The 25,932-nt window shown below is 33.8% G+C and overlaps 6 protein-coding genes and 2 non-coding genes across 11 annotated transcripts; 6 read left to right on the plus strand and 2 right to left on the minus strand.

Annotated features, from left to right (window-relative positions):
- Nucleotides 1-502: 502 nt before the first annotated feature.
- LOC8277433 (protein MHF2 homolog) lies at nucleotides 503-2,136 on the minus strand. 2 transcript variants are annotated; one of them, XM_015723173.3, is made up of 6 exons: nucleotides 1,985-2,136; nucleotides 1,853-1,879; nucleotides 1,703-1,762; nucleotides 1,038-1,077; nucleotides 823-876; nucleotides 503-716 (listed from the first exon to the last, which is right to left on the minus strand). In XM_015723173.3, exons 1-6 carry the CDS (start codon nucleotides 2,006-2,008, stop codon nucleotides 613-615), a joined length of 309 nt encoding a protein of 102 aa, XP_015578659.1. In that variant the 5' UTR covers nucleotides 2,009-2,136; the 3' UTR covers nucleotides 503-612. The 2 variants fall into 2 exon arrangements, with proteins under 2 accessions (XP_015578659.1, XP_015578656.1); XM_015723170.3 differs by having other exon boundaries at nucleotides 1,703-1,743; nucleotides 1,831-1,879; nucleotides 1,985-2,113.
- Nucleotides 2,101-2,172, plus strand: TRNAT-UGU. Its single transcript has one exon. It is a non-coding gene; the product is annotated as a tRNA-Thr (tRNA).
- A 1,498-nt stretch (nucleotides 2,173-3,670) lies between these two features.
- On the minus strand, nucleotides 3,671-4,865 carry LOC8278247 (protein JINGUBANG). The gene has a single exon (XM_002511235.3). The coding sequence runs from the start codon at nucleotides 4,837-4,839 to the stop codon at nucleotides 3,784-3,786; it is 1,056 nt and encodes a 351-aa protein (XP_002511281.1). The 5' UTR covers nucleotides 4,840-4,865; the 3' UTR covers nucleotides 3,671-3,783.
- A 1,983-nt stretch (nucleotides 4,866-6,848) lies between these two features.
- On the plus strand, nucleotides 6,849-15,411 carry LOC8277428 (alpha/beta hydrolase domain-containing protein 17B). Of its 2 annotated transcripts, XM_048372633.1 has the most exons (6): nucleotides 6,849-6,870; nucleotides 12,074-12,441; nucleotides 13,534-13,570; nucleotides 13,667-13,903; nucleotides 14,012-14,059; nucleotides 14,632-15,411. In XM_048372633.1, exons 2-6 carry the CDS (start codon nucleotides 12,140-12,142, stop codon nucleotides 15,121-15,123), a joined length of 1,116 nt encoding a protein of 371 aa, XP_048228590.1. In that variant the 5' UTR covers nucleotides 6,849-6,870; nucleotides 12,074-12,139; the 3' UTR covers nucleotides 15,124-15,411. The 2 variants fall into 2 exon arrangements, with proteins under 2 accessions (XP_048228590.1, XP_002511280.1); XM_002511234.3 differs by lacking the exon at nucleotides 6,849-6,870 and having other exon boundaries at nucleotides 11,706-12,441.
- Nucleotides 15,412-16,355: 944 nt separating this feature from the next.
- TRNAF-GAA lies at nucleotides 16,356-16,428 on the plus strand. Its single transcript has one exon. It is a non-coding gene; the product is annotated as a tRNA-Phe (tRNA).
- Nucleotides 16,429-16,468: 40 nt separating this feature from the next.
- On the plus strand, nucleotides 16,469-20,255 carry LOC8278245 (autophagy-related protein 16). 2 transcript variants are annotated; one of them, XM_002511233.4, is made up of 5 exons: nucleotides 16,469-16,669; nucleotides 16,918-17,044; nucleotides 17,170-17,351; nucleotides 17,439-17,655; nucleotides 18,208-20,255. In XM_002511233.4, coding segments are annotated over exons 1-5 (1,551 nt in total). In that variant the 5' UTR covers nucleotides 16,469-16,667; the 3' UTR covers nucleotides 19,231-20,255. The 2 variants fall into 2 exon arrangements, with proteins under 2 accessions (XP_002511279.2, XP_025014238.1); XM_025158470.2 differs by having other exon boundaries at nucleotides 16,476-16,669; nucleotides 16,869-17,044.
- On the plus strand, nucleotides 19,980-21,754 carry LOC8278244. The gene is made up of 2 exons (XM_002511232.4): nucleotides 19,980-20,255; nucleotides 21,460-21,754. The coding sequence occupies exons 1-2, from the start codon at nucleotides 20,151-20,153 to the stop codon at nucleotides 21,541-21,543; spliced, it is 189 nt and encodes a 62-aa protein (XP_002511278.1). The 5' UTR covers nucleotides 19,980-20,150; the 3' UTR covers nucleotides 21,544-21,754.
- Nucleotides 21,755-23,680: 1,926 nt separating this feature from the next.
- LOC8278243 (vignain) lies at nucleotides 23,681-25,487 on the plus strand. Its single transcript, NM_001323746.1, is given in 4 exon segments — nucleotides 23,681-24,161; nucleotides 24,510-24,745; nucleotides 24,831-24,971; nucleotides 25,092-25,487. Coding segments are annotated over 4 exon segments (1,083 nt in total). The 5' UTR covers nucleotides 23,681-23,719; the 3' UTR covers nucleotides 25,356-25,487.
- The last annotated feature ends 445 nt before the right edge of the window (nucleotides 25,488-25,932 follow it).

Here is a 25,932-nt window from a genome sequence, read left to right on the forward strand (position 1 = left end):
AGAAATTGGGCATGTTCAATTTCAAGATTCCTAGCTAGCATGACCAACGACCAACAAAGACACACTACTTCAGTGATACAACGTTTTCACTCTTGACCGCAGATCAGAGAACTGTTTAAATTCCACTCCGAATCCTTCCAGGGGTTTAATGTCAGGCCCTCCTATCAGAATATTGACTTCTGCAGTCCACTGCACATTAGGGTAGACTATGTTACTTGTTCTGAAGATACTATCTGCACCAATTTTTCCTAAAAGTGAAAAATGAATAAAAGATCATCTCAGAACTATCCTATTTGAACAAAACCTTCGAATTCAATTGAATTTCATGAATCATTCAGAATTTTGGACTTCGTGTTTGAGGTAGTGCAGTGCAATAAGAACAGCTTTCTGTTCGCCAACAATTTCTAGACACCTAACACCGGTAGCATCTTCCAACCAGAAGATTTCATGCTAGGTCCACTGAGGAGGACATGAAACATTCACGCTAATTCATTGCACCGAATTACCAATAATGTACTAATGCTAATAAATCACCATTTTAAAATCATGGATAGTACAGAAAGGGAAAGAAAAGGAAAACCAAAACCATGTGTCTATACACCCTGTAATGTATCAAAAATCGAGAAGTAACTGTGGGAGAATCCTTTCCAAATGAGTCGCTTCAATCTTACTGACTCCCTCTGCTTCAGCAATTGTAGCAGCACGTTGCACAGCCTCTGCAGCAAAACAGGTATTTCATCAGAATGTTCTACAACTAAAAAACAATATAATCCTCAGTTACATTGTTAAAAAGGGTCAGCTCTTAAATGCATATGGTTTAACCTGAAATAAAAACTCGGAGAAGTTCACAACTCAACTTCAGTGCATTAGAATTAGCTGCATAAATAAAGAAGAAGAGAAAAATATAAATGAAATTGACGGGCACTATATCTCCATTGTGCTTCATCCTAATCAAAGAATGCATGAGAAAAATCAGGGAAAGAATGCACAATAAGAAAAGGTATAGGCATTGAAAAAATAGCAATGATGTGAGATACCAGAAGTGGACCGAATCTTCTTAGATGTTCCAACTCCTACCTGCACCAAACACGAACAATGAGATCAAGTACAGATCCAATATTCTGAAATACAATACACGGTCTACCAAAAATTAGATGTTCCACAAAGGACTCCAATATAATAAATATTGCAAAATGCACTGGCAAGTGAATAAAGGATGGACTCATTTTCCTTGAAAGTAGTGTTTAATATACAAGGGAAAGCACTGACATTCTAGTAATATAAACAAATAGAATAAAGGATGTTAACAGGTTAGATCATGGCACACAATCGACAAGGAAAATATGGAGATTCTTTTCCTCAATTCAATTGATGAATACAAAATTGTGAAGCTATTTGACAAGCATGATTACAGGGAGATGAAACTGTCTTAATTCAATTTTCCCCAAATAACAAAGCTTTACAATAATATTTAATTTAAGTTGAAGATCCTATTGCTACAGGCAGAAACAAAGAAAGAAAAGAAAATTTAACAAATACAATAGAATATCTTGCAGTGTTAGAAGAATACGTAATTTAGAACCATAGTACAATATGTAGGTAGAGATATACGGTACCTAAGCATCTCTACAATCTTCAAGATACAGCAAGTGTTTAAACGACAAAAAAGATAATAATAATAAAAGGAAAAGGAAAAGAAAACCTCGCAGTCCATAGCATCAGTTGCTTCATTTTTCTCGCGCTCTGCAATTTCAGTAATTAACTGAAACATCAGCACAGAGTAATTGTCAGAAAACGAAAGTGAACAGCAATGAGTGAAGAATTACAAACCGAGGGCCCTTCTGGTCCATACCACTTTGAATATGGCGTGAATCAAATCCTGAAAACTCGAAACCACAGACGATTTATGTAAATAATTTCGGATTCTCAAAATATAACAAAGTAGAATACATTGTAAACCAGATAACTAGGGAGATGAACATACAGGATCAAATGTGTTCTCCTCCATCTTTCCCAATCCGATTTACTTCCCTCGACGCCCCTAAAAAGTGTCGCTTGCTTTGCTATCTCAGAAATTTGGTCAAAAAGGAGAAACAAGTAGCCCCTATAGCTCAGTGGTAGAGCGTCAGTCTTGTAAACTGAAGGTCCGTAGTTCGATCCTGCGTGGGGGCAAATCTGTTTTTCTCTACTGTAATATGTTTATTTTATGTTGAAGTTGCATTGGTTTTCTTTTTTTAATTCCTATTATTTACATTTGTACCCATTTATCAATTCAAAAGCTATTGTTAGAAGTTTCAATATATTAGTGAACCAACTGTAACGAATCAACTCACCAGAAAAACAACGCCATCTTTAAAATTTAATACCAACAATTCTCAAAATAACATGTATAGTTTCATGTTTGAAACTCGTAAGCTGCATCAAAGAAACAGTAGCACTGAATTGGATAAATGGCATAAGCTGACTATCAATTATATATTATGGGTATCCAAAAACCATCACGGATGCTTCCTGTATCATATAATAAAATGACAAGATGTGGGTATCTTTTGCTAATCCAAGAAGAATATTTAGGAAAACTTAATGCATATTACTTGAATATTTAGGGAAAACTTAATGCTCTCATTGACTATGCTTGAATTTGGATTCAAATTTTATGGTATTATAAATAGGATAGAGTAGATTCAGCTGCTTCTTAGACGAATGTGCCATTTATAAAATGTAGTTCAGCAGCTCCATTAGATATACAATGTCTTAAGTTTGCCCATTGGAATATCAAAACAGAAATTGGTTGTTGCTTGAAACTATGTACTCCCTCTAAGGCCACATGGTGCTGGCGGAAAGTTGCAGTATTGCGAGCCTTATGTAGAGGATGATTATTTGATCACTCTCAACTAATCAAGATTAGTAATTAATTAATTAATTACAAATGACCCTAAATTCATTATCTGTTTTGTGTTTCTTTTTTATACTGCCTTTTTCCTTAAATATAGTGCTTAAGATTTTTGAGCATCCGATTCATGTTTATTGGATTCAAAAGGCTTCATTTGAGAATGTTCTTCTTTTGCAAATTTTGACTTTCGTAAGCACTGACGCAAATTGGCAGTAGTAGGACAAAGTACAATCCTTTAAATTATAGATATGTTTTAATTTGTAACCTAAGCTTGTATTTTTGCTTAGTGGCATCCCATAGGAACTAATTATATATGTAGCTGGAATTAGTTGCTAATTAAAAGGCTGACACACTTTAAGATAGCAATTAATCTATCTCAGTGGCTAGCTTTCTTCATTAAATAAAATTAGCTAATAATTCTGGCATGTGAATATGTTTATAAACCATTAAATCACATGAATGGTAATAATTAGTAACCCTTTAAATTAGTTCAAACTAAATGTGTTTGTTTTTAGCTTCATTTTTTCACTTTTTCTTTCTTTTGAGAGGACTTCATTTTTAACTTTTAATACAATAGTATTGGTATGTATTTGATAATTAAATCATATCTTGTCAAATTTAAAACAAGTTAGTAGGCGTACTAATTGCTCCTATTGATTAATTAAATATGAACTTTTTATTTGGTGAGATTATTAAAATCTTGTATTTCATTTGATCTTCCAATAAATAGAATTAATGGTAGGTACAAAAGAAAAAGTAGAATGAAGAAAAGGTGGTTAATGAACTAATCAAATAGACAATTAATCCTTCTTTTTCTCTCTTAATTTTGTATTCACTTCTACCAAGTTAGAGTACTAACCAACAAATTAACATCTCTACCTCTTTTTAAGTCATGTTTGAGCTGAGATCTCCCATACTTTGATTTCTCCATCCAAGCTTCCGCTGCAAATCGACAAGGATAAGCCATTATTAGAGGCTGCTACCAGTGACTTAACTGGCCTTTCATGCCCCTCCAAAACCACCATGCAACAATACCCATTCTTTTTCCCATATTGTTGCCAAACCCTCACCGTCTGATCTGATGATCCACTTACTATCAAATAACCTACATTCATCAAGCACAATATAGCCCCCGCATGACCACACAATGCCTCCACAAACACCATCTGGTTATGTTCATTACCATGTTCATCAACATCCTCCTTCCTCTCCCACACCATGATCGAACGGTCACAGCCACCAGAGAACAGCACTGATCCATCACCATTCAATGCAAGTGCATTCACTGTTGATTTATGCTTCTCTAAAGTAGTAACCAAGCTATGCTTTCTTTGCCTGCCAACTTTCTTCCATACCCTAATCAACCCATCAGCAGAACCTGTATAAACAGTTCCCTTATCAGATATAGCTACCGTATTAACAGCATCTTGATGAGCTAATACTGACTCTAAACAACGATTATTATTAACATCCCATATCTTAAGACTCTTATCCCAAGAAACTGAATACATCAACCCTCCATGCATAGCTAACCCAGAAACTGTATCCCAATGTTCAATCCAGAGCCGTTTCTTGTGACGTCTTACATTAACGTAGTTTTGTGGCAGCAAGAAATTGCATAACCTATCTTTTACAGTGGGGAGAGTGTGTACAAGGTGAAGTTCTTTGGATGATGAATGAGAGACTTGCCAGACTCTAATCTTGCAGTCTTGATGAGCTGTGAAGACTTTTGTATTGTGGAAAGCTATGGATTTGATGGAACCAGAAGTTGGGCTGTTTGTAGTGAATGTATTGATGTGGGTATAGTTTGATAAATCGAAGACATTGATTTCATTGACTGAAGCTGCATAAAGGAGGCTGTTGTGAACTGCCAAACAGTTGATTTGTGGTGTTGGAGTTTTGAGAGTAGTGATGCATTTGTGTTTCAGTTGTTGCAGACTATCCATGGCTTAGCTAAGCTTTGTTAGTTTGATTTATGACATGAATTAGAACATATAGACAATATATGCTTATATTATATGTGTAATATATAGGATTAGTTAAAGTGGAGGATCATGTGGCAAGCAAGATTAGAAGCCTTAATTATTATTTGATTTAGGGGTTTGATAGATTAGACACTTGGCATGAAATGGAAAATTGAAATGATTTAGCTGGTCTATGTATTATATGGTGGGTCCTAAAATCAACTGACAAATGTATCAACAAATTATCAAAGAAGCCTCCACTTACTAGGTTTTCCAGCAACCTGCTGTGCTAACTCGAAAATAGTGGACATGTGCAATTTACCTTCAAAATCTCCATTCACATATCTGTACCTGCACAGTGTCCATTAAATTATTCTGGACCAATTAAATTAACAATCTCTGTTGCAGTTATATTTCTTCTTGTCTTGTCTGATATGAAGCATTCTATTTACGATTGAGCAGCTTCTGAAACTGAAGAGGTACAATATTGGAGTATAAAGTAAATCAGGGTTGCTCACAGTTGGTTATATATTGAGCTTGAGTGAATATAAAAGTGTTATTTAGCAACGTAGATTCCAATTCAAATTCACCAAAAACTCACTAAATTAACAAGCATAAATGACATCTGTCAAGCCAAAGGCAAAAAACTAATCAATTAAATATATATCTGGAGTGTAATCAAATATAATACAGTTTTTAGCTTTGTGAACTCATGTGATGAATTCATGGAATCAAATCATAGTAAGTTTTAATTAATTGTTAGCTCTTTAATAGGGTGACAACACTGCCTCATACTTCTTCTTTTTCTGAGATCTTGTTAAAATTATAGTGCTTGGACTGTAGCACGAATAACATGTTGTAGATGGCTCTTAAATGGATGTTCAGTCTTGTAAATGATTACAAATCATGTGATCAACCACTTGGGGATAATAATAATATAATATTCAAAAGATAACTATATTACGATTTTGAATTGCTAGACATGTGTTGGGTGGAGATTTACATGTCTTTTGAGCTGCATAAACACATTATTAGAGGGAATTAATACTCTTACCACGATTATTTTCTTGAAAGATAAAGGTTTCAGTTGCGTAAACACTTGTCAACAGGTATTAATCCAATAGTTAACCATGCCGGATTTAATTAATTTAAAATTAAATATATATCTCCAACACATATTAATTAAATATAAATAAATTATTTTAAAAGGGAAGAAACTCATACACATGTTGCTTGCTATTCTTACAGTCTACTTAGTGTATATAAGAATTAGGCATAAAATAAAGTTATCAATAATCGGTGTTGGGTGAGGAAGTGGGGTAATAGAATTAGGGTGACACACAAGTATCGAAAGAAATAACAGTTGGAAAGAGAAGGCACCGTGGGCTACTGGCTGTAATACCCTAAAGAAACCCAATTAAATGGGCCTAATCAAACAGACAGCAACAGCCAGGTCTATTCTTCGACACATATACTAAGCTCCAAAATCAACAACTACTGAGGAAGCAAATGCCCTTTGGCGCTTTAACCATTTTCTTTTCCTTTTACGTTTGTTTTTCTCTCGCTCGCACACTTTACCTTCCTTCCCCCTCGCTCGCTGATTCTCCGTACCTAGAAAAAAAAAATAATATATATATATATAAATGAAATGGTAAGGGTCTCTTTGATTTAAATTAAAATTTCAAATTTAAATTTTGAATATGTAATTGTATTAAAATTTTGATAAAATTGATAGAGTGTTTCACTATATATAAAAGTCTTGTATAAAACTGCATTAAAATTTTTTAAAAAGTGTTTCCATATCCGTAAAAATCTTATATATAGCTATATTAAAATTTTTGAAAGTATTTCGTTATCCGTAAGAGTCTTGTATATAATTGCACTAAAATTTTTGAGAGAATATTTTACCACTTGTAAAAGTTGCATTATAATTTTTTACAGAATATTTTACCATCCGTAAAAATTTTATTCGATAGACTCTAGATTAACTCTCTCTCTCTCTCTCTCTCTCTCTCTCTCTATATATATATATATATATATATATATATATATATATATATATAAGCCCATAAGCATCTTGTAACCCACTGCATTAAAATTTTTGAGAGAATATTTCGCCACTCGTAAAAGCTATACTCGATATAATCTAGATTAATTCTAGATATATATACACAAAAGATAAAAATAAATTAAGAAAGTGTTTCATCACCGGTAAGAGTTTTGTTCGATGCGCCTAGATTAATTTTAGATATATATAAAAAAAATAAAAAGAAAAAAAACTTTAAAATCCGATTTTACTTTAAATTACATAAAAACACCTTTTTATATTTATAAAAAATCATAAGTATAATGATTTATTTCAGTAACTTTTAATTGTCGTATTTCATTTAAATCTTTCAATACAAATAGACAACATAACAAGTTTTATGTAATTTGTTGTTCATTTGGTATTATATTTTAAAGCAAATTTCCGAACTTTTTTCTTTCAAGAGAGGGAATCAAAATCTGAACAGTATTTTCGAGAGAGACAGACTCGCATCCTATAGAGGGAATAGCATCCGAGAGAAGCTAAGGTCACTTGAAACTCATTCTCTGTAACATAAAATTGACCACCTTTTTATAATAAGCAATATAATAGTAGTTTTCTTTCCTTTTTTTTTTTTTTTCCTTTTTTCAAGTAGACAAAATAATAGTTCTAAAGTAAAAAAAAAAAAAAAAAAAGTAAGAAAATATGTCATTATTTTTCACTGTAATTCAAATAAATATTTTACTTTAAAAAGGGCTAAAAAGACTTTGATTTTGAAATGGGCCTATCATCATTCGTTGAAATCAAATCAAACTCGTTTAGAACAAAATCATTAAAGAAACTTCCTCGCAATAATAACCTTCATAATTTTAAGGCTATTAATGTGAATTTTGAGTTAAATTTAAGGGGCCTATTTCTATGTCATTATATAGCTGCAATAGTGGTTTTACTGTCCATAGAATTTATGTAATGGTTAGGATCAATATTTTTAGGCTGAAAATTGGGATTTAAAAGGTTAATACATAGAAAGAGATGCAAAAAAAAGGGTATGTATACTAGCGACAGCCTCTCAAGGAGATGATCCAATTATATTAGAAGTATGAGAGCTATGGTAAGTATAGAGGAGAGTTGGTGTAAGGGAGCTGCTGATTGTTGTACTGCATGACGCAATTTCAAATAATGAATATGTATGTATGTAGAATAAGTCTATTATGAGTTAAGATTACTTGAATTAGGATTGCACTACATAATCATCAAGTAAATCAAATATAGAATATTTTGTATTCTTAATTCGAGCCCACCAAATTAATTTTTTTGATATACCATTTATTTGATAATGGAATATGTTGTTCGTATATAATGGAACAAAAATATAGATGATAGTAATTATAGATAAACTTTAAAGCATATGTTAGACGGATCTATATATTGCAACTTTTGACATAAATGTTGTGGGCCGTTGTATAAATGGGGATGAGAATGATCTTTTTGCATAAGAAAAAAAGAAGGGGCTACCTTGTGAGATCGACCCATCAATAGTTTGACATTAAAACTTGAATAAGAGAAAGGGAAAGGACGAGAAGAATGCTTGGTGAATGTTTGAAAAAACAATTGGGCGATCCCCATAAAAAAAGAAAAAAGAAAGAATTAAAATTTACTAGGAGAAAAAAGGAAGGAAGTGGGTAGCAAGTGGCGACCCATACAAGGAGACATGTGGGTAATCTTTATTTCTCGAGGATATTGTCTTCTCAATCTAATACACTGGTGTAGTCTCTTAATCTTTGGAATGGTCAATACCAAGAAGATCTTGTGGTGGTCTGCTCTAGGCTTTTCACTCATTTTCCCTCCACTTTCTCACTCTCTCTCTCTCTCTCTTACATCTTCCTACAATAGCAATTCCGCGGAGTTTATTCTCTTTCCGGACACTTTGGTCCACTGTCTCTTTCTGTTTATTTATCCCCAAAAGATGCATAAAAGTATGCAAATCTAATTCAGTTGTGTTTAAGTAGTGAGTTTTCCACTATTCTTTTAATATTATCTGCACAAAATTGTGAACATCTCTATTGAAAAACGACATGAGTTGATACGCACTGAGTGCGTGGTGGTAATATCATCAAGTGAGTAAAAGAGGGCATTAAACAAGTTAATTGCAACTATACCACTTTAAGAGCCGCAAGTTTGTTCTACTTCTCCCCCGACGGATTAGTCTGCTACACATACATCGCTGCGAATGGAGTTGACTCATAGTGGACCTCGCAATAATACACCAACCTTGGCTTAATCTTGGAAAGGAATTTCTCATAATATTTAATTGTGAAAGTTCTAAAATTTTAATTAACATTATTAGAAATAGCCATTAGTGGAGAAGTGGCTGTGATTTCGCAATATGACGGTGCAAAACGCATGAAAGTTTATTGAAAGGGATCCTAGGTCCATCTTTACTCCACAGTCTTCTTTTTCCCTTTTCACACTCTCTTCTTTAGCACTTTTTTTCTTTAAATTCTTTTTCTCTTTTGGAAGCACAATATCCATGCACATGAAATCCAGAATCTACCCATAAACAGTGTTAGATGGGTCAATTATTTCGTCTATACATCATAACTTAATTTCATATTTCTGAAAGAAATGAATAGTAGCAATCAGTTGGGTTTGTTTCATAGGACCAACCCATGACCATAACCATGAATAAGATGTTGATTTGAGATATGGGTCTGCACTCTTAATTTTCGAGATTAACTAGGAGTTGATCAATTTTAGACTAGTATAGCATTATCGTGACCCATTAATTAAATTGTTCTAATTATTATTTTTTTAAAATTCTTATATATACTATACCTATACATCATATTTAAATGATACTTATATATAAGCAATTTATATTTTAATATTATAATTACTAATATTATATAAATTATTTATCAATTTTATACATCATAATAAATATAAAAATAATACTTATATATAAGTAATTTATATTTTAATATTATAATTAATACATTACTAATATTATATAAAATTAATAAATATATATGAATTATTTATTAATTTATATTTTAACTATGCAAAAGTTTTTTTTGAAATTTTTATATTTCTTAAAAGAAATTAAATTTTAAAAATGTAAATAGAAGAAGAAGGAGCAAGTCTTGTTCAAAGCAGTGGTTGCATTAATCACATTCATATCTAATTAAAGATCTGGTAGTTCGTAAACAACTATTGATGCATCTTCCCCTTAATTCGGACAAAAATGTCTTAATCAATGGAGACATGTGTTGTATGATAACATGCAACCTTTGTTTGGGAACAAAAATCATAGGTTGGATCAATGGAGATCCTTTTGGTCTTGGGGATTAATACAGAAAGTTAATAACATAAAAAGTTCTGATTACCGTCTTTAACATGTGCATGCGTTGCACTGGATACATGCTCAGAACGCCCAGGTGGAGACCGCCGATAAGTTATAGAGCAATGCTATTTAGCTCACAATTTTCTTTTATCTCATATTTTACTCATTTAATATGCTATTTATTATCTTTATGAAATTATTTTTAATATTTTAAAATTAAGAAAAAAATATATGACACCTTAGATAGAAAAGAGATGAAAAAAATTGAAATATTTAATATTTTTCTAAATTATGGAGACACGTGTAAGAAAATGGGACAACCTGGACCTTGTGCGAGTCCGCATAGAAAAAAGAGAAGAGAGAAGGACGCTTTTGCAATGATGGCCCTCTAGTTTTTCATTTATTGCAAAATCCTTTTTGAGCTAATTGCTTTTTCTAATTGGTGTAATTGACAAGCAATCAAGCATAGTGGCCATGTAAAATTACTTGATTAAACCTACTTTTAAATGATATATCCTTTTTACAAGGAAAAGATAACAAAATCTTAATTAGTTTCAATGGGATTTTTTTGCTCAAGACATTTGTTTGGTGGACCATCTAAACACTTATTGCTTAAATAAAACTTAAATATTTATTTTTAGAATAAAAAATAGAGAAAAATAAAATCTAATTTCAATTTTAATTTTGTATATTTTGAACCATATACACTTATTCTTAAAGTGTTTTAAAAAATATTTTTTATTAAAAAAATTTAATAAAATAAAAAAAATCACTTAAACAGGAAAAATATAAGTTCTATAGTGCTATTTTTTAGTTTTAATTTCATGACTCTTTGTAAGGCTCTAAGAAGAAAACAAATAATCTCAATATTGTTTTTTTTTTTATATCATTTCAATCTTAACTCATAACAGAGTATTAGATAATTTTATTTTTATAAAAAAATTTATTTTCTTGCATAAAAATTAGAAAAAGATTTACATGTACTGTTTTAATTGATGCACTTAAAAATCATTTAGTTTGCTTTAAACTTTAATCTTCCAGTGATAAATTATAAATTTTTATTCTTATTTACATATTTTTTTTTTTTAATATTTAAGTAATTATACATATAAAAAATAAAGAGATATTTTTTTCTCATTTTAAAACTATAGAAAAGTAAAATATTAAAAATAAAAGAGATTTGAAAGAAAAAGCGATGAAAGATGTTTATTTAAATTAAATACATATCTATATTTGAATTAATAAATAGTTAATATATATATTAATATTTAATATGAAATTATAAAATAAATTTTACTGTTATAGGGTGTATAATTAAAAATTAGGGTAGAAGTATGCTTAACTAATAGGGGCATGAGTGGCGGGGGCAACTTGTGCGAAGGTAAAGAAAAATAAAAGTAGCTAAAGATAAAAATAAATAAATAAAGTAGAAGAAGAAGAAGAAGAAGAAGAAGAGGAGGAGGACAGTAGTGTAACACGTGAGTGGGTGTGTGTGTGTGCGATAAACATCGGCATGAGACAACCTGTAATCATATCATTGCTCTCTAAACGGGCAATCACAAACCAAAAAACAAAAAAAAGAAATTGAGAAAACAAAATTAAAATAAAAATTATTCCACCCACAAAATTATCACTCTCTCTCTCTTTCTCTCTCTCTCTCTCTCTTTATCTTTAGGTAACGCCAAACTGAACAAAAGAACTGCAACACAAGCTCTCTCTCTGTCATAAAAACAAAAGCAAAACAGAAATAGAAGAAGCAAGGGAATGTTCATCTTCTTCTTCTTCTTCTTCTTCTCTTTCTTTTGCTCAATTCACTAATTAACTCTTTGTATAATTCTGTCTGTCTGTCTCTCTCTCTCTCTCTCTGTGTTAGTGTACTTTATTATTATCATTATTATTATTACGCAGAGAGAATGGGAGGAGTGACTTCTTCTATGGCAGCTAAGTTTGCATTTTTCCCACCAAATCCTCCGTCTTACAAGCTAGTTACTGATGATGCCACTGGCCTTTTGCTTCTTGACCATTTCCCTCACCGTGAAAACGTAGACGTTTTGCGTTTGCCTACCAGGAAAGGAACTGAGATCGTTGCTGTTTATGTTAGATACCCTATGGCTACTTCTACTTTGCTTTATTCTCATGGAAATGCTGCTGATATTGGCCAGATGTATGAGCTTTTCATCGAATTGAGTATCCACTTGCGTGTTAATCTCATGGGGTAACTTCACTTTCACTTGCCCTTTTCTTACTTTAGTACCTTTTTGTTGGTTGTTTAGAGGGTTAATTGTTGAACTTTAGAGTGAACGTGTTATACCCAGTTGAGACAGTAAGAGAATTTGCTCTTCTTTCTTAATTAATTATAGTTAACTTGGTGAAAAGATGTAAGTTTGTTTTGTTTGAATGGTTTTTCTTTGATTAAGTGGGGGATGGAGCTTTTTTGAAATCAAGTGTTTGGTGCGTGCTTTATTTAGTTTGTTTTGGTGATACTGATATATTAACTAAATAGGAATTAGAGAGGTTTTTCTTTTTGCAGATCTCCCCGGTTCATATCATAATTTTGTGTTTTCATTCTTTATTTTGTTAAGAAAAGGTGGTTTGATTTGGGGAATGGATTATGCATTTTGATGTAATCATGTAGAGCTCTTATTGATTAAGTGCTTCAGCAAACATGTTGAGGAAATGGGGATAATTGGATAATTGAGGGTACCTTTTTCCACTGGGCTTCAACGTAAGTATGATGTTGCCTTCTAGTAATCTAATTATATGCTCTGTGTTTAGTTTGTGGTTAATGGGAGTTGAAAATAGTACAATTGAGAGTTAGATTCTTTCATTTCTTTATCTTATATAACAAGAAGGGGAGCATGAATTTTTTATGTTGATTTTTACAACATGAAATAAAAGGTGTAATGCATTGATCTGTCTTGATCTAGGATGTCAGAACCTGCCTAGTATAGATCTTAGTTGGATTATGGATATAGAGTGTTTTATTGCAGTAGGTTATCGATAGGCAACTTGGTAGCTGATCTGAAATGAAAGTTGGAAAAGTATGGTGGAGTGTGCTTTCTTGCAAATAAATAATTTTCCTGCTGGATGCATGGAGCTCAGCAGGTCCGGAAATTTCATCTAAATTGGATAGAATTTAGCTCTCTATTCATCGATGACAGTGATACTGTGCCTCAATTCCTAGCACCAGTATCAGTAGTAAACCTTATATTTATTAATTCCATGTGTCAGTTTATGCAGTCATCCACAGATTAAGTGTTAGACACAGGGCAAGTATTTAAAAACTTTATCTTTTCAATGTATGCAGGTACGACTACTCTGGCTATGGACAGTCATCAGGAAAGGTAGGCAGTGTGCATCTTCTTCTATTTGATATTGACTGGAATTATAGCAGTCAACACTGAGCAGCTTTTCTAAAGCTCATGTGTATGTTGCTGCAGCCTAGTGAGCACCATACTTATGCTGATATTGAAGCTGCTTATAAGTGTCTTGAAGAGAGCTATGGTACCAAGCAGGAGAATGTCATCCTTTATGGCCAATCTGTTGGCAGTGGTCCTACTTTGGATCTTGCTGCTCGGTTACCACGTCTAAGAGCTGTAGTCCTACATAGTCCTATACTATCAGGACTAAGAGTCATGTATCCTGTGAAGCGCACATACTGGTTTGATATCTATAAGGTTAGATATTTTTTTTATCATCTTGTATGAGAAACACCATAATAAATAGCGCAAATATGCTCGCTATGCCTCTTAACTAGAGATTGTCTTTACTTTGGTATTGTTCAGAACATAGACAAGATTCCATTGGTGAAGTGTCCTGTGCTAGTAATTCATGTAAGTATCTGAAACTTAGCACTAAGCATTTTTGCAACTGTATGAAACTATTACTTAATCTGATATTGCATGTTTCTTTTAGGAGGTTTTAAATTTTCTTTTTTTGGTGATTGGTAAAAAAAAAAGAAGCAAAGCAACGCAGTATCAAGCATCTGTGATTCTTAACAATCTGCTCGCTCTTAGAGAACTTTGAACTCTCTCTATATCTATCTATCTATATCCGTAAAATTCACGTGGTTGGTCATCTCATGTATATGAATGCGTAATAGCTTAGTGCTCTCACAAGTAAGTGACGCATTGTGCATCTATAATTGGTTAATCAGTATTTCCAGGTTAGTAGAGAAGATCTTGATCCTAAGAAAAGACAATTGAAATATGTTTTTCTTTTGAACATGACAAGATGAAAGAAAATTAGCTATCTTTACTTTTGGAGCAAAGTCATTTTAGAAATGATTTGAAAGTGCAACGATTTGGGTGTTCTGATTAACTTAGTTTCCTACTTTCCTTGTAGCCAGCCTACTGGGAACCCGTGTGTCTATTCTAACCGTTCTTGTTTGTCTGCTTTCCTGCAGGGAACTTCTGATGAAGTAGTTGACTGTTCTCACGGCAAGCAGCTTTGGGAACTGTGCCAGGAGAAATATGAGCCATTGTGGGTCAAAGGAGGGAATCACTGTGACTTAGAGCTGTATCCAGAGTATCTTAGGCATCTGAAGAAGTTTATTTCAACAGTTGAGAAGTCACCTTCACGAAGAAATATTTCTAGGAGAAGTACAGATGGGATCGAACAGCCTAGAAGGAGCACCGACTGTTTTGAGGCTCCAAGGAAGAGTACGGATCGAAGGGAGAAACCGAGAAAAAGCACCGATAGACCAGAAAAAATGAAGTTTCATGAATATAAGTTTACGAATATTGACAAGCTAGAGAAGTTAAGGATTTCGTTTGACCAAATGGAGAGGTCACGGAGAAGCGTGGAATACCATGATAAATCAAGAAGAAGCATCGACCTACAGCTAGAAAAAGCGAGAAAGAGTGTGGACTGGCTGGACAGGATCCGTGCTGGATGAGAATGCTGTGTAAAATTTGGGCACTAGATTGGTTTTAGGGGGAGGGAACAGGAAAGTGGGGGGAAAAAGAAACAGAGGGAAATTATTTTGGTATTTAACTTGTGATCTCAGAGTGTGTGTGCCTTGCTCATTGAAGTTGCATAATAACACTATGTAATGGGATTGTAGAGTTTGATATATACTGGGTGGGATTCATTATTCTTGATTTTATTGTTACTGGGATAATTCTAACCACTTTACTCCTCTTTCTTCAAAGGAAATGAAGCTCACACATCATAAATTAGTTCATTTTGTTGTTACTTTATTGCTATTACTACGTTTATATTTATATATTTATATTTTTTTCAGATAAAGGAAGAAACGTTTCAAGTTTTTATTCAAGTTTACTTATCTATCATCTGAGATTCTTGTTGGATTTTTTTCATAAATTTGTCTTTAGATATATCAATTTATTTCTTGAAAATTGAAATAAGGTTAAAGATGTGCTAATTTGGATTTTGGATATTACAAGCTTGTTTTGTGACATCTTAATGTAAACAAACAAACAAAAAAAGTATAGCACATGGTTTTTTAGTTGATAATGTGATATTAATAACATGCTACAAATACTTTGTTATTTCTTCATTTAAGACAAACTTTGAATAATTGTAATAGGGATTTCATGGATCGGGTCAGTTTGAAGTCTGCATCAAAAAAAATAAGAGCTGATCTATGTGTCCAGAAAGCAGTAAATATGTAGCATGAGTATGAAGGCGAAGATGATGATGGATGGATGGTTTTTGTCCAGGGTGCTTGAATTTATAACTTGCCAACCCAATTTTGTGGGGTTTTGCACATCATTCTCAATTTAGTTGATAATTATCATTGCTAAAAGTCATAGAAAACTTTGACTCAATATATCAACTTTATAATATTAGTTTAAGATTTAATTTGGAATTTTTTTAAAATAAAATGCATCTGAATATTTCATGAATATATATATATAAAGATAAGGATATAAAATTAGTGATCATTTAAAAAAAAAAAATATTAAGGCATAAAAGTCAAATAAATAATTCTTAATTTATCATTAATAATTTAGAAATATATTAAGAACATAAAATTCATTTCTTTAAAAACAATTAAGAAACCTAATAATTTTGCATTTTAAATGTAAAAATAAATGATTTTTTATTTTATTGCTACTTTTAAGTTTTATGTTAATAAGATAAGATCGCAACTAAGTACAAGAAGCGGGGATAGCTCAGTTGGGAGAGCGTCAGACTGAAGATCTGAAGGTCGCGTGTTCGATCCTCGCTCACCGCATTTTTTGAAAAAATTTCAACGAAAATATAAATCATTGACTGGGCCCAGCCCACGCCATAGAATCGTATCTTAAACAGTTCCTGAATCAGCGTAGCATCGTCTTCAACTTCAAACAACCATCAGATGATCATAACATTTTCAATTCCCGGTTTCTTCTTTATATTCCTGAATTTCCACAATCACTGTCCCTGTTCTCTGCAAACCCTAATTCAAAACCATTGCTCATATTCAATCAAATTATGTAAGTAAATCTTACTTTTATTTCATTCTTTATTAGTTGCTGTCTTTTCTCGCTTTCTAAATTCGCCATCTAATCAATGATCAATTCAATTCATCAAACTTAAGCACCTATAATTGAATTTCTTTTTTCTTTTTCAAGGATTGAGTTGAGTTAACTTCGTTCTGTAATATTATTTACTCCACTCCCTTTTTTTCCCCAGAACAACAGTGACCGGCAATAATTATATGAATTTGCATGAATATTTTTAGGTATCGAGAGGAGGTTGCGAGGAAGGCAATAAAGCACGCCTTAAAGGCGCTAAGGAAGCGGCATTTGCTCGAAGAAGGCGCTCATGCTCCTGCTATTATTGCCCTTTCCAGGCCCATTATCTCTCAGGTTCCTCACACAATCACCATTTTTAGTATGAAATGATGTATTAGGTTTTGAATATGCAAATGCTTCAATTACATATCTGAAATCAATTTTCCAATTTCTGTCATTGTATTATTATGTTACTGAAGGGCTCAGAATGGAAAGAGAAAGCAGAAGCTTTGGAACTGGAACTTCAACAATGTTACAAAGCTCAATCTCGGTTATCGGAGCAACTAGTTGTGGAGGTAGCTGAGACAAGAGCATCAAAAGCTTCACTGCAAGAAAAAGAAACTGTTATCGCTGATTTGGAAAAGGAGTTGACTCAAATAAGGTGATACTTTTTCTATTTAATTCATGTTTGTAGTTGTATCATGTGTTATGGTATTGTGATATAATGAGACATAGTTTTCTGCTACAGGGAGGAGTGCTCTCAGTTAAAGGAAGATTTAGAAGAAAAATTTAAAGCTTTAGAATTGGTTATGAGTGAGAATGATTCACTTCGAGTGCAATATGATGCACTTCAAATGCGATTGGATGAGATGACTGCCAAAGCTAATAGCGCCGAAGCTGAAAATAAGATGTTAGTTGATCGTTGGATGCTCCAAAAGATGCAAGACGCTGAACGTCTTAATGAGGTACTTTTGTATCACTGCTAGTGAATTGAAATGTAAATGTGGAGTTATTTTTAATCAGTCCAATGGCATTAACTTTTTGGCCCTAAATTTGGTGGAACTGTTTGTAGAAGAAATTCTTCTTAACTTGTTGTAATTTACTTGCAGTTGTGGGAATATTTTAAACTTTTGGAGACGTTTCTGACAAATATTTATATTGTCATCCCCTCCATAGGTAAATCAACAGGTCATTAGAGGATTTCGGTTTGAGATGTAACTTGGTTTCGCACATAGGGAAGCTTGTTAGATCTTTCCTTCTCGCATCTTATTTCCATGCAGAATATCCGAGAATTATACTTTATCTTAGTGTATTTTTAGAGAACCCGAATATTATGTACTCTCTTTGTTTAGCCATTACTGTTGAGTGATCTTACCACTCTAAAATGCCAAAAAAAAAAAAACCTTTTCTGGACAATTATTAACAACAATTATTAACAATGTGTATAATAAGTTATGTTGGTTTGTTTGTTCCTTCTTATAGTATATGCTTGGCAAATTAACCAATTCCTTGGTTAGGCTAATGCACTGTATGAAGAAATGGTTGATCGACTCAGGGCAAGTGGCTTAGAGAAACTTGCTCAGCAGCAAGTGGATGGCGTGGTGCGGCAAAGTGAAGAAGGTGCAGAGTTCTTTATGGAGTCGACCATTCCATCAGCATGCAAACACAAAATTACTGCTCATGACGGTGGGTGTGCTTCTATATTGTACGAGTATAACTCTGGCAAATTGATTAGTGGTGGACAGGATCGTGCAATCAAAATGTGGGATACAACTACTGGATCATTAAGCCGTACCCTTTATGGTTGTCTTGGCTCTGTTCTTGATCTTTCTATCACGCATGACAATAGATCTATCATTGCAGCTAGCAGCTCAAACAATTTGTATGTATGGGATGTAAGTTCAGGGCGTGCCCGTCACACTCTCACTGGCCATGTTGATAAAGTGTGTGCTGTAGATGTCAGCAAAATTTCAAGTCGTTATGTTGTCAGTGCTGCTTATGATCGTACTATAAAAGTGTGGGATTTGCAAAAAGGTTACTGCACCAACACGATTGTTTTCCCCAGCAACTGCAATGCTATTTGCTTCAGCATGGACGGACAGACCATTTGTTCGGGCCATGTTGATGGGAATCTTCGTCTGTGGGATATTCAAACAGGCAAGCGAGTCGGTGAAGTTGCTGCACATTCACTTGCTGTTACATCCATATCTTTATCTCGAAATGGAAATGTTGTGTTGACGAGTGGAAGAGATAACGTGCACAATTTATTTGACATGAGATCTTTGGAAGTTTGTGGCACATTTAGAGCAACTGGGAATAGAGTGGCATCTAACTGGAGTCGCTCTTGTATCAGTCCTGACGATAACTATGTTGCTGCTGGATCAGCTGATGGATCAGTACACATCTGGTCAGTAGCTAAAGCTGATATTGTGAGCACCCTGAAGGAACACACTTCTTCTGTACTTTGTTGTTCTTGGAGTGGACTTGGCAAACCATTAGCCACCGCTGATAAGAATGGAATTATTTATACCTGGACCTGATATGCCGTCGGAAATATGACAGATTGATCCCATTTATTTGTAAATTTTTAGTTTTTGATTTTCACGCAAGTTTATGGAATGGTATGGGTCCTGGTAAAGTTGCTGCAACCCCGCATGGCAACCTGGGCTAATTGATGATTATTTTAACAGAGAAGGGCTACTATTTTACAGAAAATTATTCGTGATTGTAAATAGAGAACCTGTAACAGGTACTTTGATGCGAGACCCTTGAAGCGCATTGCTTTACCAAAATTTGATCTTTTTCTTGATTGCTCTCGACATTTTAGTGTTGGCTATCATCATTAGCATTTCTCTTATGGCCCAAAGCTGAAAATGTGCACTTGTTTTTTTTGGTGTAGATCATGTGAACTTCCATTCAAAATTTGTATCTCACAACTATTACAGCACTTCATTCTTTTTTGTCCCTGTGAAATTTAACTTAACCAATAGAAAAGAGACAAAAAGGCTAAGATCAACTTAAGTTATTAATGTCCAATTTTTTTCTTGAATTATTACCTTTTACAGAAAGTCGGTAAATAATGAGATTTTTACATTTGAACTTAAGTCAGATTATACTATATAAATTTTAATTTTATGGGAAATGTAAATGGATAATTATCCATTTGTTTACTACATATTGCCATCCCACGTATAAAAAGAAATAATGAAAACGAATAAAAAGAAATAATGAAATATTTTTTAGCATGATTATAATTATGAATTTAAAAAGAGGAAAAAAAAAAGGGTAGAGGAATGGATGTAGGCTCCAGTAGAATTTATCCGAAGCGTAATCCGAGCTTGGCCCATTTCCGTAGAATCCGACCAGTTTATAAGTGATGGATGTAGGCTCCCGTTTAGATTTCTGCTGACTGGTAATTGACAAACCAAATAGAACACTTAGCGAAGGAGAGAGAGAGAAGATGGTGAAAGTGGCAACGTATTTCGCGATGACATTAGGGGCTTTTGTATTTTGGCAATCAATGGATAGAGTCCATGTTTGGATTGCTCTTCACCAGGACGAGAAGGTACTTTATTATTATTGTTTTATTCAAATGCTTTCTTCGAGTTTGCTAATTGTTTGTGACGGTTTTGCTACATTTATTTCAATTCTGATCCAATTGGAGGTTCCCAAAGTTTATTTGTCAAGTGGGTTTAAGTTCTGATCAAAATCTGGGTATGATCTTTGAATGTTGGTAAAAGAGCTTGTTGTTCTTGAACTACTTTAATCTATGTGATTGTGACCTTTATAAAGATTAATGTTTTTGTACAATTATCCTTTGCACTTTCCTAGTTCCATTTTCTTTATGCTTCGTGTTTTTCCAGATTTTTGACATTTTGTGGCAGTGGGGTTAAAGCCATGGCATGATAGTGTTGATGCATAGATAAATCTTATTCGGGTGATTTTCTGTATTGGTAAGGAACCTGCAAGCTGTTGAGTATAAGACAAAGCTTGTGAGGGTTGTATCACATTCCAATTCAAATGTTTATGGCAATTGGCATTATAGCATGGATAAGATCACAAGAAAATTTTTCATTTTGTTACTAGTTCTAAGATGAGGAAAACAGTAGCTTTTCCTTTTTTAGTATAAGCTTCAAATGTATGACTCCTGCATCCTCCTGTGTATCTTTTCCTTTCTGAACTCTAGTTCTTGCTGATGCCATGAGATGGCAGTTCTGTTATGCATTTGTAGCTTGGATATGAAGCGATCTGTTCCATTTTGTAGCTTGGCATTTCTTTTTCTTTTTTATTTATCTGTACATGATTTCTTAGAAGTTTCTGATGGCTAATATAAATTTTTTTTTAAAAAGTTTTTGATTGAATTGTCCACAAGATTTGACCTCATAGTTGGCACGGAGACAAAGTGATTGAGTAGAATGATGAAAAAGAGGCATTCTTGTTCCAGGGGGTTTGAACAAAAAATATCCTCTGATTTATTCCAGTGAGGCATTGACTTCCATAAATATGCCAGAGTTGTAGCTATTCTAGATAAAGTTGTTCTTTTTCCCCCTCAAATTGTCTGAGTTGGTTTCTTTATTGAGTAGCAACAACATCAATTATTGAATGTTCCATGTAGATGCTCCTTGAAAACATTATTTGCTAATCTTGTTCATGATACTATCAAGCACATGATTTTTTCTTGCTGCAATCAGCCACTCGTGTTTGAATTATTGTGTGTGTTTTGGTGTAATAACTTCTGGTTGACCAGCTTTTGGCTGTCATCATTTCAGAAAGAAAGACTTGAAAAGGAGATGGAGATCAAGAGGGTCAGAGAAGAGTTATTGCAGCAAGCTAAACAGGACACCCTTGCATGAGCTACATATTTGGTCAAATCTCCATTTTTCTTATTTGTTCAAGTACTGATTTGCTCTCTGAGCTTCTTTTTACAAAACAATGTAACTGAAAATAATTGAGTTGGCAAATTAGTTTGCTTATATCCAGAACAGCTTTCTTCTCCCTTCATGTAGCTGATTTCTCTTGAATAATTTATGAAAGATATATCTAAAAAGTATCTTATTGTTGTTATGCCATGATCAGAACTATCAACAGAGTCATATACCAAGTATGAATTTAGGTAAAACCATCTCCTTATCATTCGTAGCTAAGTGGTTAAGGTCACACGGGTCAAGAGAACTATGTTTCAGATTTAAAGTTCGCCCATGTTCAGCTGAGTTCTTGCTGTCTTTTTCATTCTCGACTCTGATGTTGTAACGTTTCTACCTACTGTGAAGATGAGTGCCTGATTGGTTTACATGAAAAGGGGAAAAGGAGGAACTTTGTTAGAACAATGTAGCATGTTTGAAAGTAGTCTACCATGATTGATTAAGTAGGTGCATGATTGATAAGTGGTTTATATAATTGGCAAATTAACCACGTCAAGCAACAGAATACGAATATTAAAAGCCATTTCTTGCCAGGGTTCAAGTTCTTCTGTTGCCTACTCCATTCAGGGTTAGCCATATTATTAGTTTTTTGTCAACTTTTCCCCCTCTTTTGATCAAGATCATCGATTTTGTGTTCATTATTTAAGTGAGACGACACTTATTAGTGTTGGCATAAAAAGTAATACAAAGGAAACATTTAAAGTTAGAATCTTGGATTGCATGATCATTCATGTACATATTGGACAAGGAACAAGGTGCACTGGAATGATGATGATCGTGGTAGCTTAGAGGATGGTTTTGTTATATACAAGGAGCCTGTGCTTATGTTAAACGGTAGGCATCCATTTCATAGAAGTCAAATAACTGCACATGACCGTCCTGTAGCTTACTATTGAAGGGTCCTTGAAGAAGAGCTTATCAGATTTTGAATTTTTGTTGAACCATTTGTCGGCCTTTCTCTTTCTCATCGTCCACCTCTATGTGTTATCTAACCCTGGAAGTGACAATTTGCCAATACATTACGCTAAGTAATTCCTATAAGCAATGAGTTAACTATCTTATTTATTTATCAAATTTAAGATTCCTTTCTAGAATCTGGATACTCGGCCTCCATTAACAAACCCGAATTAGGGATGTATAACCCACTTTTGAACTTACCCTTCAATAAAAGGAAAAAGAAAAGATAGAAAAGGGAAATAACAAAGTAACAAAAGTAGGTGAATATGGAAAAGAAATAAAACATCGGTAGGCAAGCAACCAGGCACAACTGATCTGTTATCGGACTAGATGAACATTTTACTCGAGTTTTTTTCCCCTTTTCGCCCAAATTAATGGGAAAAGTAAGCAGACATACGCAAGTAACATGCATCCACGATACCATTTTCATTCTCTAAAGTCTAAACTCAATACAGAAGGCTTTCTTTTTTCGTACTTGATGATCTCAAAACAGAATCACTTGTTGCACGTTTGCCTCCATGCCATTTTGGCTCCTTTGTTCAATTCCATTTCTCTTGCTCCTCTCAATAGATTGCAATATTTCTTGGTTGTGGGGTTTCAGTTAAAGCTTAGCCTAAGGCAGTTACAAGGGTCTTTAGTTCCCACTTGGAAAGATATCGTGCCTATCAAAGATAACCATTTTTCATCATCTTTTCTTTTTTGTATTCCTCTATCTATCAATAATATGATGACGTGCTTGCGTGTTTTCCATGTAATTGCACGAATTATCTCTTAATTTTTCCAAATGCACACAAGTTTTATTCTATGTTTGTGCGTACCAGCTCCAAAGTAACTGCTTCTATCTCCAAAGCCTTCACTTTGTATAATGACTTGCTTGTATGTATAGATAAATCAATCCACATCCACCTTCTTCTCCATTAATATTCAAAACCCAATCTTCATATCTTCTTTGTATTATTTATATAGATTGTTGATGCCCATAAGGAACCTGTAACTTCTTCATTTATTGCTCTTTGTTTTGTTTTGTTTTATTTTCCATATCTTCATTCTCTATTATTCCTTTTCCTTTCATTTCTCTATATAAACCAACACCTTAGGTTCTTAACTTTCCATCAACAACAGAACTGATTTTCTTTTAACACTAAAAAAGATGCAAAAGTTTATACTTCTGGCTCTCTCATTGGCTTTAGTTCTAGCAATCACGGAGAGTTTCGATTTCCATGAAAAAGAATTAGAATCTGAGGAAAGCTTGTGGGGTTTGTATGAAAGGTGGAGAAGTCATCACACTGTTTCTAGGAGTCTTCATGAGAAACAAAAGCGTTTCAATGTGTTCAAGCATAATGCCATGCATGTCCATAACGCTAATAAGATGGACAAGCCTTATAAATTGAAGTTGAACAAGTTTGCAGATATGACTAACCATGAATTCAGGAACACTTATTCTGGCTCAAAAGTTAAACATCATAGAATGTTTCGCGGGGGGCCACGAGGAAATGGAACCTTCATGTATGAGAAGGTGGATACTGTCCCCGCATCCGTTGATTGGAGAAAGAAAGGTGCTGTCACCAGTGTTAAGGATCAAGGCCAATGTGGTAAGGCTTACTTTTCACTTATTTACATGTTATATGTACATATAGGTATATATCTTACATGCAAATTGACATTTTCATCATTTGATCGAGGAAAAAGAAAAATTATAACCTTTTTGGACATGGAAGATGGAACTGACAAAAAGGTCTGTCTTATTTTCTTTCTTTAATGAGTAAAGAGCAGAATCCACAAGAGGGTATAAAGATAAACGACGGAATCTATCTATGTTCCTTTCGTCGATTGACACAATTGTGAAAAGGAGTTGACTGTTGATTCTTGCTATGTTAATTTGAATAGTAACTGTTTTGGTTGCTTATTATTGAATTCCTGTCGTTTTCAATGTGGTATAGGTAGTTGCTGGGCATTTTCAACCATTGTAGCAGTTGAGGGTATCAATCAAATCAAGACAAACAAGCTAGTGTCTTTGTCCGAGCAAGAGTTGGTGGATTGTGACACTGACCAAAACCAAGGATGTAACGGAGGGCTGATGGATTATGCATTTGAATTCATCAAGCAAAGGGGTGGCATAACAACTGAGGCTAATTATCCTTATGAAGCTTATGATGGAACTTGCGATGTTTCAAAGGTTTATACTTGATGCAAACCCGTGTCCGCTTAAGCTTAGATTTTTGAAATAAATTGTTGCTTAACCAAAATTTGCATATCTCCAGGAGAATGCACCGGCAGTCTCTATTGATGGACACGAGAACGTGCCTGAAAATGATGAGAATGCATTGCTTAAAGCAGTGGCAAACCAGCCTGTATCTGTTGCTATAGATGCCGGAGGTTCAGATTTCCAATTCTACTCGGAGGTAAACTTAAACATTTGCAAGTTGATTAACCCACTTTTGCAAAAACCAAATTAAACAATCACCATACTTATATTAAAACAATCAAGGTTATCCGTTAATCTGGTTGAAAATGACTGCCAGGGGGTCTTCACTGGAAGTTGTGGAACAGAGCTGGATCATGGAGTAGCAATCGTGGGTTATGGAACAACTATTGACGGAACTAAATACTGGACTGTGAAGAATTCTTGGGGACCTGAATGGGGAGAGAAGGGATACATAAGGATGGAACGTGGCATCTCTGATAAAGAAGGACTTTGCGGTATAGCAATGGAAGCTTCATATCCCATCAAGAAATCCTCAAACAATCCATCAGGAATTAAATCTTCTCCTAAGGATGAACTCTGAGCTTTTATTTACAATCAATTTCAGCCTCATGCTTGCTAAATGAATAATACTAATTTTTACACATTCATGTTATCACTCCAAAACAGCTTTCCTGTTTGAGAAATTAATAAAGTTTGCAAGATTGTTTTCCTACTTCACGCAAGTACCAAGTCCCCCTCAATATTCCACATTCCTGATGAATAAAAAAAAACTGAAGAATGAGATAAATAATTGACGAGTGTTTGCAAGTACCATGTCTCAATCACAATTTTCTTATACTTCAAATTCGACCTGCTTAGCTTCCTGTGATTCTTGAGCTAACCGACCTTCATTGTCGCTGTAGGTAATATGTTCGCTGATGGGCTTAAATTCCAATTTGCCCCCTCAACTTTTCAGTCAAGTGCAACTACACCGTAAATTAACTCTTCAGCCTATTAGACCCATAACTTTTACATTCTAGCTAATTAGCTCCCAATACAATAAAAAATTATTCAAATTTGTTTCAAATTTTATGGAAGAAGAATTCAAACAGAGATGTATCCGTTCCTTTACTTATAATTGAAAAATAAAAAATTGAAACAAAAAGTGAGATACTAAA

The sequence above is a fragment of the Ricinus communis genome, chromosome 4 (assembly GCF_019578655.1).
Source record: "Ricinus communis isolate WT05 ecotype wild-type chromosome 4, ASM1957865v1, whole genome shotgun sequence".
NCBI lineage: Eukaryota > Viridiplantae > Streptophyta > Magnoliopsida > Malpighiales > Euphorbiaceae > Ricinus > Ricinus communis.

Excerpts from the sequence above, each read along its gene's own strand:
- LOC8277433 (XM_015723170.3), bottom strand. The coding sequence starts at position 2,008 with ATGGAGGAGAACACATTTGATCCT. Across the intron at positions 1,744-1,830 it reads ATGGACCAGAAGGGCCCTCG|AGCGCGAGAAAAATGAAGCA; the intron begins GTTTGTAATTCT and ends CTGAAATTGCAG. Across the intron at positions 877-1,037 it reads GAAGATTCGGTCCACTTCTG|CTAATTCTAATGCACTGAAG; the intron begins GTATCTCACATC and ends TTATTTATGCAG.
- LOC8278247 (XM_002511235.3), bottom strand. The coding sequence starts at position 4,839 with ATGGATAGTCTGCAACAACTGAAACACAAATGCATCACTACTCTCAAA.
- LOC8277428 (XM_048372633.1), top strand. The coding sequence starts at position 12,140 with ATGGGAGGAGTGACTTCTTCTATGGCAGCTAAGTTTGCATTTTTCCCA. Across the intron at positions 13,571-13,666 it reads ATGGACAGTCATCAGGAAAG|CCTAGTGAGCACCATACTTA; the intron begins GTAGGCAGTGTG and ends ATGTTGCTGCAG. Across the intron at positions 13,904-14,011 it reads ACTGGTTTGATATCTATAAG|AACATAGACAAGATTCCATT; the intron begins GTTAGATATTTT and ends GGTATTGTTCAG.
- LOC8278245 (XM_025158470.2), top strand. The coding sequence starts at position 16,904 with ATGAATATTTTTAGGTATCGAGAGGAGGTTGCGAGGAAGGCAATAAAG. Across the intron at positions 17,045-17,169 it reads CCAGGCCCATTATCTCTCAG|GGCTCAGAATGGAAAGAGAA; the intron begins GTTCCTCACACA and ends ATGTTACTGAAG. Across the intron at positions 17,352-17,438 it reads AAGGAGTTGACTCAAATAAG|GGAGGAGTGCTCTCAGTTAA; the intron begins GTGATACTTTTT and ends TTTCTGCTACAG.
- LOC8278244 (XM_002511232.4), top strand. The coding sequence starts at position 20,151 with ATGGTGAAAGTGGCAACGTATTTCGCGATGACATTAGGGGCTTTTGTA. Across the intron at positions 20,256-21,459 it reads CTCTTCACCAGGACGAGAAG|AAAGAAAGACTTGAAAAGGA; the intron begins GTACTTTATTAT and ends TCATCATTTCAG.